This window comes from Tinamus guttatus, unplaced genomic scaffold (assembly GCF_059628265.1).
Source record: "Tinamus guttatus ecotype Peru unplaced genomic scaffold, ASM5962826v1 Tinamus_guttatus_pri_ptg000633l, whole genome shotgun sequence".
NCBI classification, from domain to species: domain Eukaryota; kingdom Metazoa; phylum Chordata; class Aves; order Tinamiformes; family Tinamidae; genus Tinamus; species Tinamus guttatus.
In genome coordinates, this window is record NW_028289167.1 from 1 (window position 1) to 11,950 (window position 11,950).

Here is an 11,950-nt window from a genome sequence, read left to right on the forward strand (position 1 = left end):
CATCGCCCCCCCCCGCGCTCCCATTGGCCGTCCCCACCCCCCCCGCGCTCCCATTGGCCGCCATCGCCCCCCCCGCGCTCCCATTGGCTCACCCAGCTCCCAGGGGAAGGGGGGGTCCCGGTCGCCCGCGAAGGCCCCCAGGACCGAGAGCGGCACCAGGAGTCGTCGGGGGGCAGCGCCGGAGCAGGGAGCCTGGGGGGGGGGGGAGGGCAGGACGCCTGGGCCCTCCGTGGAGGGGGGGGGGCCCGGACGCCTGGGCCCCTCACGGGGGGGGTTGGGGGGGCCCGGACGCCTGGGCCCCCCCCCGGGGGGGGGCGGCTCTCACCCTCCTCCTCGGGGGTCGTCGTCTCCAGCCACTCGCGCACGACCCGGGCGCCCTCGTCGGCCATGACGCGGGGGTAGCTGGGGGGGGAGAGGGCCTCGAAACTGCCCCAAACTGCCCCAAACTGCCCCAATCAGCTCAGACTGCCCCAAACTGCCCCAAAGCGCCCAAACTGCCCCAAATCAGCCCAAACTGCCCCTTAACTGCCCCTAAACTGCCCCCGATCAGCCCAAACTGCCCCCAAACCACCCAAAAACCACCCCCAATTGCCCCAATGCAGGCCAAACTGGCCCCAAACCACCCAAAATTCATGCCTAATTGCCCCAAACTGCCCCAAACTGCCCCTAAACTGCCCCCAATCAGCCCAAACTGCCCCAAGCCACCCCCAAACCGCCCAAAAACCACCCCCAATTGCCCCAAACCACCCCAAACCGCCCCAAAACCATCCCGAATTGCCCCAAACCACCCTGAACTGCCCCTAAACTGGCATCAAACCACCCCAAAACCATCCTGAATTGTCCCCAGCCAGGCCAAACTGCCCCCAAACTGGCACAAACCACCCCAAATTGGCCCAAACTGCCCCAAGGCCACCTCGAATTGCCCCAACCCCATCCCGAATTGCCCAACCCCTCCCCAACTGCCCCAACCCCTCCCGAATTGCCCCAACCCCTCCCGAATTGCCCCAACCCTTCCCTAACTGCCCCAACCCCTCCCTAACTGCCCCAACCCCTCCCGAATTGCCCCAACCCCTCCCTAACTGCCCCAACCCCTCCCGAATTGCCCCGGGGGGCACCCACCGGTGCTGCAGCAGCTTGAGCAGGAGGTCGTTGCCCCGGTTGGAGGCGACGTCCTCGGGGACCCTGCGGAGACGGCGCTCACGGAGGGGCCCCGGCGTCCGGGCACCGCCCCCCCGCAATGGGCCCCGGCGTCCGGGTGCCCCCCACCCCCGCAATGGGCCCCGGCGTCCGGGTGCCCCCCACCCCCGCAATGGGCCCCGGCGTCCGGGCTCACGTGGTCGTGATGATCTCGTCCTTGGTCCTTCGCACCAGCAGCACCGGCCCCTGGTACCTGGGGGGGGGGGGGTACAGGGTGGGGGGGGGTGGCAGGAGGGGCCCAGGCGTCCGGTGCCCCCCACCCCGCGGGCCCCGGCGTCCGGCGGTACCTGCACAGCTGCTCCCCGTTGTTGAGGTTCAGGTGTTCCCGCACCGTCAGCGTCACCAGGTCCCCTGGGGGGGGGAGGGGAAGAGGCTGGGGTTAATGAGGGGTTGGGGGGGGGGGTGCTTAACACCCCCCCAATTGCACGGGGGGGGGGGGTCCTGTTATGGGGGGGCTCTGATAGCCTGGGGGGGGGCATTGGGGGGGGGGGAGTATTGGGGGGGGGGGGTCTCTGTTGGGGGGGGTTGTTGTCCCCAGAGGGGCTCACCTGGGGGAGGGGGGGGGGTCATTGTTTTTTGAGGGTCATTGTCCCTGTTCCCGGGGGTGTCAATGTCACTGGGTGGGTCCCTGTCCCAAGGAGTGTCACTGTCCCCACAGGGGTGTCCCTGTCCCCAGAGATGTCACTGTGTGGGGGGTATCCTGTCCCCATGGGGTTCTCCCTGTCCCCAAGGGTGTCCCGGGGGGATGTCACTGTCCCCATGAGGGATGTCCCTGTCCCCACGGGGGGTTTCTTTGTCCCCAGGGGTGTCCTGGGGGGATGTCTCTGTCCCAGGGGTGTCCCTGTCCCCATGATGAGTGTCCCTGTCCCCGTGGGGGTGTCCCCGTCCCCGTGGGGGTGTCCCCGTCCCCGGGGGTGTCCCCGTCCCGTCCCGCCCGGTCCGTTCCGTTCCGTTCGGTTCCGCTCCGCTCCGGTCCCGCTCCCGGTCCCGGTCCCGGTCCCGGTCCGCACCCCACTGCGCGCGGGCAGCACTTTGAGCGCCAGCGGGAGGAGGTCGTCGAAGGAGGCGTCGAGGACGAGGCCGCCCAGCTCGGGGTACGACATGGCGGCCCACGTGGCTGCGGGGGGGTCACGACACCCGGAACGCCCAGGAACGCCCCGAAACACCCAGAAACACCCCCAAAACACCCCAGAAACACCCAGAAACGCCCAGAAACACCCCAAAACACCCCCAAAACACCCCAGAAACACCCCAGAAACACCCCCAAAACACCCCAGAAACACTCCCGAAACACCCCAGAAACACCTGAAACAGCCCAGAAACACCCCTGGAACGCCCAGGAACACCCCGAAACGCCCCGAAACACCCAGAAATGCCCCGAAACACCCCCAAAACACCCCAGAAACACCCAGAAACGCCCCAAAAACACCCAGAAACGCCCCAAAACACCCCAGAAACACCCAGAAACGCCCAGAAACACCCCCAAAACACCCCAGAAACACTCCCGAAACACCCCAGAAACACCTGAAACAGCCCAGAAACACCCCTGGAACGCCCAGGAACGCCCCGAAACACCCCCAAAACACCCAGAAACCCCCTCAAAACACCCCCAAAACACCCCAAAACCCCCAGAAAGACCCCACAAACACCCCAGGACACCCCCACAATCACCCCAGAACACCCACAAACATCCCAGAAACACCCCCAAAACACCCCCGGATACCCCCAAAACGCCCCTGAAACACCCCCAAACACCCCAGAGACACCCCCAAACACCACAGAACACCCAGAAAACCCCAAAACCCCCCAGAAACACCCCACAAACACCCCAGGACACCCCTGAAACACTCACAATCACCCCAGAACACCCCAAACACCCCAGAGACACCCCCAAGCACCACAGAACACCCGAGAAACACCCCAGAAACACCCCAGAACACCTAGAAATACGTACAAACCACCTGGAACACTTCCCCGTTACCCCCTGCCCCCCCCCGTCACCCCCAGGCCCCCCCCCGTTACCCCGTTACCCCCTGCCCCCCGTCCCCCCCGTCCCCCGGTACCGGTGAAGCCGCCGATGGACCAGGCGTAGAGCGCGATGCGCTGGGGCGGGAAGCGCAGGCGCTGCAGGGGCGAACTGCAGCACCACGTCCATGGCGTTGGCCTCGCTCTGCGGCAGCGGCACCCCCTGCGCCGGGAACACCCGTGAGCACCGGGAACACCCCGTGAGCACCAGGAACACCCGGGAACACCCCGGGAACACCGGGAACACCCCGGGAACACCCGGGAAGCGCAGGCGCTGCAGGGCGAACTGCAGCACCACGTCCATGGCGTTGGCCTCGCTCTGCGGCAGTGGCACCCCCTGCGCCGGGAACCCCCGTGAGCACCGGGAACACCCGGGAACACCGGGAACACCCCCGGGGAACACCCCGGGAACACCGGGAACACCCCGGGAACACCCCCGGGAGCACCGGGATCCTCCGGGAACACCCCCGGGAACACCCGGGAACACCCTGGGAACACCCCGGGAACACCCCGTGAGCACCGGGAACACCCCCGGGAACACCGGGAACACCGGGAATCCCCCCGGGAACACCCAGAGCCGCCCGGGAGCACCGGGAGCCCCCGGGAGCGCCCGGACGCCGGGGCCCCCCCACACTCACGGTGCTGCCCGCGAAGCCGGGGTGGTTCCAGCCCAGGACGAGTACCGGCTACGGGAGTGGGGAAAGAGGAAAGTGTCACCCGTGGGACGGACACACACACACACACGAGCAAACACACACACACACACACACACACACACACACACACACACACACACACACACTCTCCCACCTATAGCCCAACGTATAGTGCCCCCCCCCCCCCATAGCCTAGTATATAGCGTGGGGCGCCCCTGCCTATAGCACAATGTATAGCAGCCCACCCGCCGCATAGCCCGATGTATAGACGGGGTGCCCCCATCTGCAATGCAACATATGGATGAGGGCACCCCCACCTACATCCCAAACAATAGTGCCCCCCATAAGCCAAGGTATAGATGGGGACACCCCCACCTACACCCCAATGTATAGCGGGACCCCCCCCCCTCCCCATAGACCGATGTATAGCGGGGAGTGCCCCCACCTATAGCCCAATGTATACATGGGGACACCCCCACCTACAACCGAACACATAAATGGGGGACACCCCCCACCTATAGCCCAACGTATAGCGCCCCCCCTCCGGCCCCACCGTCCAGCGGCGTCGCCAGGCAGCCGATCTCGTAGAACCCGGCGTTGCCCTCGCAGCAGATCACCTGGGGGGGGCACGGGGAAATGGGTGAAAAACGGGGGAAAAAGGTAAAACCACCCCCCCGGCCCCCCCCCCCCCCACTCACCAGGGTGTGGCCGCGCGGCTCCGCCCCCCCGCGCCGGTCCACGAACATGGCGTCGATCTCGTTGCCGTCGCGGGCCAGCAGCTTGGCGCGGCGGCCGCCGCACTGGGGCGGGGCCTCAGGGGGCGGGGCCGCGAGGCAGGGCCACGCCCCCCGCCAGCCCCGCCCTGCCTGGACACCTTGGGGCCCACCCTAAGCCCCGCCCAGACCCCTGGGCCCGCCCCCATCAGCCCCTCCCCACCTTCATCGGCCCCGCCCCCTGTCAGCCCCTCCTCCATCCTTGGCCCCGCCCCATTCTCCTCTCCCCGCCCTCCTCCCAGGCCCCGCCCCCTGTCAGCCCCTCCTCCATCCCTGGCCCCGCCCCCCATTCGCCTCTCCCGCCCTCTTCCCAGGCCACGCCCCCGTCAGTCCCTCCTCCATCCTTGGCCCCGCCCCCCATTCTCCCCTCCCTCATCCCAGACCCCGCCCTCTTCCCAGGCGCCGCCCCCTGTAAGCCCCTCCTCCATCCCTGGCCCCGCCCCCATTCACCTCTCCCCGCCCTCATCCCAGGACCCCGCCCCCTGGTAGCTCCTCCCCACCCTCATCCCAGACCCCCGCCCCATCAGCCCCTCCCTGCCCTCCTCCCAGACCCCGCCCCCGTCAGCCCCTCCCCGCCCTCCTCCCAGGCCCCGCCCCTCGCCCCGCCCACCTCCTCCACCAGCCGGGCCTGGCCGCGCAGCAGCAGCGGCAGCAGCGCCCTCTGCAGGAGCCCCACGGAGCCCGGGTAGAGCAGGCGCCGGCCCAGCTGTGCGCGACAGCAGCCAGCTGGGGGCGGGGCCAGCGCGAGGGGCGGGCCAGCGCGAGGGGCGGGGCCGGAGGGCGTGGGGTTGATGTGCGGGGGGGTCCATAGGGGGCGGAGTCAGCGTGGGAGGCGGAGCCAAAATGGGGGTGGGGTTAGTGCAGGGCGAGCCATTGGATGAGCCGGGGGTGCAGAATGAGGAGGCAGAGCCAGACCGGGGCGGAGCCAGACCAGGGGCGGAGCCAGCGTGGGTGGAGTCCATGTGGGTGGAGTCCACCGGGGCGGAGCCCAGATGAGAAAAAAGCACCAATCAGTGTAGAGAAGGAGGCGGAGCCAGTGCTGGGGGTGGAGTCACCATTGGCTCCGCCCCTGCACAGCACCCAGCCAATGAGGTGCGGGGGGGCGGGGCTTACCTGGCCAGGCGGCAGGGCAGCTTGCGCAGAGCTCCCAGGGGGCCGCGGGGTGGGGGGGCGGAGCCTGCGCGGGGGCGGGGCCGAAGCAGCGGTGCTCCCTGGGAGTCCCACCTGGCGGGGGGGGAGTCAGAGCTGGGGGGGGTCCCGGACGCCTGGGCCCCGCGGGGGGGGGGTTGGGGATGTCGGGGGGGGTCCCGGACGCCTGGGCCCCGCGGGGGGGGGGTTGGGGACATTGGGGGGGGTTCCCAGACGCCTGGCCCCCCGGGGGGGGGTTGGGGACATTGGGGGGGGTTCCCGGACGCCTGGGCCCCCGGGGGGGGGGGTTGGGGACATTGGGGGGGGTTCCCGGACGCCTGGGCCCCCCGGGGGGGGGTTGGGGACATTGGGGGGGGTTCCCGGACGCCTGGGCCCCCGGGGGGGGGGGTTGGGGACATTGGGGGGGGTTCCCGGACGCCTGGGCCCCCGGGGGGGGGGGGTTGGGGACATTGGGGGGGGTTCCCGGACGCCTGGGCCCCCCGGGGGGGGGTTGGGGACATTGGGGGGGGTTCCCGGACACCTGGGCCCCGCGGGGGGGGGGGTTGGGGACACTGGGGGGGTTCCCGGACGCCTGGGCCCCCCGGGGGGGGGGGTTGGGGACATTGGGGGGGGTTCCCGGACGCCTGGGCCCCGCGGGGGGGGGTTGGGGACATTGGGGGGGGGGTCCCGGACGCCTGGGCCCCCCGGGGGGGGGTTGGGGACATTGGGGGGGGTCCCGGACGCCTGGGCCCCCCGGGGGGGGGTTGGGGACATTGGGGGGGGGTCCCGGACGCCTGGGCCCCCCGGGGGGGGGTTGGGATGTCGGGGGGGGTTCCCGGACGCCTGGGCCCCCGGGGGGCGGCTCCCACCGGCTGGGGGCCTCGTCCCAGCGGAAGTCCACGGGCCAGCTCCGGAAGTCGAAGTTGTAGCGGGCGAGTTTGCGCTGTGGGGGGGGGGGACACGGTTAGGGGTCGGGGCGGGGGTGACACAGGGGAGTGACGGTGACAACAGGTGATGGAGAAGGGGGGGGTAACATGGGGGAGGGGGTCACGCGGGGGGGGTGACGGGGGTGACGCTGACACGGGGGGTGACACTGATACAGGGGGTGACATGGGGACACAGGAGGGTTGACACTGACACGGGGGTGACGCTGACACGGGGGGGTGACACTGACATAACTGACATGAGTGGTGACATGGGGACACGGGAGGTGACACGGGGACATGGTAGGTGACACGGGGGGGAGGTGACGGGGGGTGATGCTGACACAGAAGGTGACAGGAGGACACGAGAGGTGACATGGGGACACGGGGGGAGGTGACGGGGGTGACGCTGACACGGGAGGTGACACGGGGACACGGCGGGTGACACAGGGGGGAGGTGACGGGGGGTGACGCTGACACGGGAGGTGACACGGGACACGGGGGGTGACACGGGGACACGGGGGGGAGGTGACGGGGGGTGACGCTGACACGGGAGGTGACACGGGGACACGGCGGGTGACACGGGGGGGAGGTGACGGGGGGTGACGCTGACACGGGAGGTGACACGGGGACACGGCGGGTGACACGGCGGGTGTCACGGGGGGACACGGCGGACACGCACCCTGCTCTCGGCGCCGCCGCCCCGGTGCGTCTCCTCCAGCACCGAGATGAACTCCCGGTACTGCGGGTTGGTCCAGCGGCCGATGCCTGCGGGGCGGGGGGGGCGCTGGGGCCCAGGCGTCCGGGCGGGGTCCCCGCCCCCCCCTGCCCCACGCGGGGCCCCGGTGTCCGGGAACCCCCCCCGCCCCCCCCCCGCGCGGGGCCCAGGCGTCCGGGCCCCCCCACCTCTCACGCAGGGCCCCCCCCACCAAGGGGCCCAGGCGTCCGGGCCCCCCCACCTCTCACGCAGGGCCCCCCCCACCAAGGGGCCCAGGCGTCCGGGCCCCCCCACCTCTCACGCAGGCCACCCCGGCCAGCAGCAGGAGGGCGGTGGCGGCTCCGTGCGAGAGCTGAACGGCCCGCGGGAGCGTCAGGAGCCCTGCGGAGCGGAGCGCGCTCGGAAACACCCCCCAGCGCCCACAAACAGCCCCGAAACACCCAGAAACACCCCCGGAACGCCCAGAAACACCCCCGGAACGCCCAGAAACAGCCCCAAAACACCCCCCAACGCCCAGAAACAGCCCCGAAACACCCCAAAACACCCCCGGAATGCCCCGAACACTCTGAAACACTCCCAAAACACCCAGAAACACCCCCGGAACGCCCAGAAACAGCCCCAAAACACCCAGAAACACCCCCGGAATGCCCCCGAACACCCAGAAACACCCCCAAAACACCCCCGAAACACCCCCAAACACCCAGAAACAGGCCCAAAACACCCCCAAAACGCACTCAAACACCCAGAAACACCCCCAACACCCCCAGAAACATCACCAAAACACACAAGAACACACCCGGAACGCCCCCAAACACCCCTAAAACACCCCCAAACACCCAGAAACAGGCCCAAAACACCCCCAAAACACAGTCAAACACCCAGAAACACCCCCAACACCCCCAACACCCCCAGAAACAGCTCCCAGAACAACCACAAACAGCCCCGAAGCCCCCGCAGCCCCGGCCCACCTTTGCGGTACAGGTAGAGCAGGGCCAGCGGCGACGCGTAGCAGGACAGCGACCAGAGCACCGAGGCCTGCGGGGGGGGGGGACCGCGGGGGGGACGGGGAGAGTGACACCCCGGAACCGCGGACGACACCCCGGACATCCAGGAACCCCGGACACCCCCCGGACCCCCGAACACCCCTCCGGACCCCCGGAACCCCGGACACCCCCCCGGAACCCCGGACACCCCCCGGACACCCCCCCGGACACCCCGACCACCCCCCTGGACACCCCAACCAGCCCCCCTGGGCCCCCCGGAACCCTGGACACCCCGGAACCCCCGGAACCCCCGGAACCCCGGACACCCCCCGGACACCCCGAACCCCGACCACCCCCCTGGACCCCATCCTGAACACCCCCCACCTGGACCCCCCCCCGGCCCCTCCCTGCCCCCCCCCCGGACGCCGGGCCCCTCCCCGCACCAGGGCCAGGACGCTGTCCGCGTGTTTCTCCAGGCTGCGCGGCTGGTAGAAGGAGTCCTGACGTGGGGAGGGGAGGGGCGTCACGGTGACGTCAGCGCGGGGGCGGTGACGTCACACGGTGCCCGTGACGTCACGGCGGCAGGAACCCCGCGGCCGTGACGTCACCACGGCAGCCCCCGCGCCGGCGTCGTGGCCACCACCCCCCCCAACCGCCACCCCCCCATGGCAACAGTTGCCATGACAACCCCGCCACGGCATCACCCCAGCCCGTCGCCATAGCAACCGCACCAGCGGCCCTGGTGATGATGTCACTACCCCGTCACCGTAGCGACCCCGTGCTAACAATGACATCACAGCAGCCCCGCCACCATGGCAACGCCGTGACGTCACCCCATGACACCACCCCGCCCCCCGTAGCCCCGCCGATGACATCACACCACCAAGCCCCCCCCCCAACCACGTCACTCCCCCCGTCTCCACGGCGACCCCCTGCCCCCGCACACAGCCCCCCGGCGGCGCCCCGCCGTGACGTCACGCGCGGCGCCCCGTGACGTCAGTCCCGCTCACCCAGGGCGGGTCGCGGCGCGCGGCGGGGGCGGGGCCGCGCTCGGGGTAGACCCGGTAGAGCCGCGGGCCCAGCACGCAGCTCAGCAGCTGCGCCATCTTGGCGGCTTCCGCCCGCGCTACGGCGGCCGCCGGGGCCCAACGCGCCGCGGCGGAGCGCCCCGCCCTGCGCCTGCGCCTGCGCCTGCGCCTGCGCGCGGGAGGGGGCGTGTGTGTGACGGGAGGGGCGGGAATCTGCGCCTGGCCCCGCCCGTACGGGGCGGGGATAGCGGCGTCAGGGGCGGGGCGTCGCCGCGGCAACGGCAGAGGGCGGGGACGCCCGCCCAGCCCCGCCCACGCGGCCGGGCGGGGGTGGTGCCGTAGAGGGGCGGGGCGTTGCGCCGGGGCAACGCGCGGGAAGGCGGCGCGCGAGGAGGGGCGAAGATGGCGGCGCCGCTCTGGGCGGCAGCGGGTTTATTGGGCGCGAAACGGCCCGAAATCGCCCCAAAACGGGGTCCCGAACGCGTCCACAGGGCCCGAAACGCCGCGGAACGGCCCGGAACGGCCCGGAACGGCCCCGAAAGTCCCCACATGCGTCCCCAAATGGCCCTAAGCGCTCCAAATTGCCCCCGGGGCCTGGCCGTGGGGACGATCAGCCCCATGTGCGGGGCGTCACCTCGGCCCCACGGCGGGGGGGAAGGGGGCGGATTCGGGGCAGATTCGGGGATTTGGGGGCAGGTTATGGGGGCTCGGGAGCAATTTGGGCTTTGGGGGCAGATTCAGGCGATTTGGGGCCGGTTTGGGGCAGATCCGGGGTTTTAGGGCAGGTTTGGGGGCGGATCCGGGCGTTCCGGGGCCGGCTTTGGGTCCCGCCCCCCGCTCAGCGCCCCGCCCCCAGCAGCAGGGCGAGGCCGAGGCCGAGGGCGGGGCCGAGCGCGGGGGGCGTGGCCAGGCGCGGAGGCGCCGCCCCGTTGCAGAGGGTCCCGTTGCAGCAGCTCCGCTCCCGCCGCACCCTGGGGGTCGGCGTGGAGGAAAACCCGGAGGCGGATTCGGAGCAGGAGTCGGAGCCGGAGCCGGAGCAGGAGCAGGCGGCGGGCGCGGAGCAGCCCTGAGCGGAGAGGACCCGGACCCGCCCTGCGGGGGGGGTCAGCGCAGGACGCCTGGGCCCCCCCGGACGCCTGGGCCCCCCCCGGACACCAGGGTCCCCCCCGGACGCCTGGGCCCCCCCCGGACACCTGGGCCCCTCCTGGACACCTGGGTCCCTCCCACCCCAGGTGTCCCCCCCCCCGACACCGGGGTCCCCCGGACGCCTGGGCCCTTACCGATGAAGTAGTCGTCGCTGCTACACACGTTGCCGCGCTTGTTGCGTTACAGGTGGCCGCCCGGAACAGGCAGACGTCCCAGACCCTCGCGGGACACTCGTGACACAGGAAGGCACCGGCTGCCATGGGGGGAGGGAGGGGTCGAGCCAACCCTCCCCCCCCCCGGACGCCTGGGCCCCTCCACGGAGCAGCCACCAGGGCCCCCCCCCAGAGTCACCCCCCGCCCCACCCAGGAGCCACAAGAGGTTTGGGACAAGGACGGAGTGACCGACCGGCTGCACCCAGGGGACACCTGGACACCCCCCCGGCCACCCCGTAAAGGGCCCAGGCGTCCGGGACCCCCCCCAAAGGCCCAGCTGTCTGGCTGTCCCCAAACCCCCCCCCCAGGGGTCCAGGGGGGGCCCAGGTGTCCGGGTGTCCCCATGTCCCCCCGACCTCCCACAGGGGTCCAGGAGGGGCCCAGGTGTCCGAGTGTCCCCATATCCCCCCCCCACCTCCCGCAGGGGTCCAGGGGGGGCTCAGGTGTCCAGGTGTCCCCATGTCCCCGCCCAGGGGTCCAGCGGGGGCCCAGGTGTCCCCATGTCCCCCCCCCAGGGGTCCGGGGGGGGCCCAGGTGTCCGAGTGTCCCCATAACCCCCCCCAGGGGTCCAGCGAGGTCCCAGGTGTCCCCATATCCCCCCCAGGGGTCTGGGGGGGCCCAGGTGTCCGGGTGTCCCCATGTCCCCCCCCAGGGGTCCACGAGGTCCCAGGTGTCCCCATGTCCCCCCCAGGGGTCCGGGGGGGCCCAGGCATCCGGCCTCACCCGCCGGGAGCAGCAGCAGCAGCAGGAGGCTGGGGGGGGCCATGGTGCCACCCGAGGACGCGGCCTCCGCTGTCCCCCCCCCGGGGCTGCCACCCCTCTATAAGGACCAGGTGGGGCCGCCCGGCCCCGCCCCCTCGGACGCCTGGGCCCTTTGGGCGAGGGGGGGACGCCCCAACCCGCAGCCCAAACCCCAACCTGCCCCGGGGGGGGTTGTCAAGGAAGTGCCCGGACGCCGGGGCCCTTCTTTGTCCCCGGCCTTTGTGCGCAGGGAGGGGAGGACAAACAGGGCCGGGCGCCGCCTGGAGACACCCCGGGGGGGCCCCGGCATCCGGGCCCCACCGCAGGGCCCCGCCCCAGCCGCCTGTCGGGGCTTGCGCTGCCCCCGCCGCCTTTGAGGACAAAAACCAACAAAACGGGTGTTTTTTTTTTTTCTTTTT

At 71.2% G+C, this 11,950-nt stretch overlaps 1 protein-coding gene across 1 annotated transcript; it reads right to left on the reverse strand.

Moving 5' to 3' along the window:
- Positions 1 to 6: 6 nt before the first annotated feature.
- LOC148592147 (phosphatidylserine lipase ABHD16A-like) lies at positions 7 to 9,548 on the reverse strand (the record flags this gene model as incomplete). Its single annotated transcript, XM_088535584.1, is given in 21 exon segments — positions 7 to 141; positions 144 to 172; positions 175 to 192; positions 326 to 402; positions 1,120 to 1,182; positions 1,334 to 1,390; positions 1,485 to 1,548; positions 2,213 to 2,314; positions 3,261 to 3,300; positions 3,479 to 3,559; positions 3,861 to 3,908; positions 4,427 to 4,495; positions 4,577 to 4,678; positions 5,262 to 5,357; positions 5,761 to 5,875; positions 6,649 to 6,722; positions 7,385 to 7,470; positions 7,715 to 7,801; positions 8,389 to 8,455; positions 8,847 to 8,903; positions 9,414 to 9,548. Coding segments are annotated over 21 exon segments (1,563 nt in total), but the record flags the coding sequence as incomplete, so codon positions are not given.
- Positions 9,549 to 11,950: the final 2,402 nt, after the last annotated feature.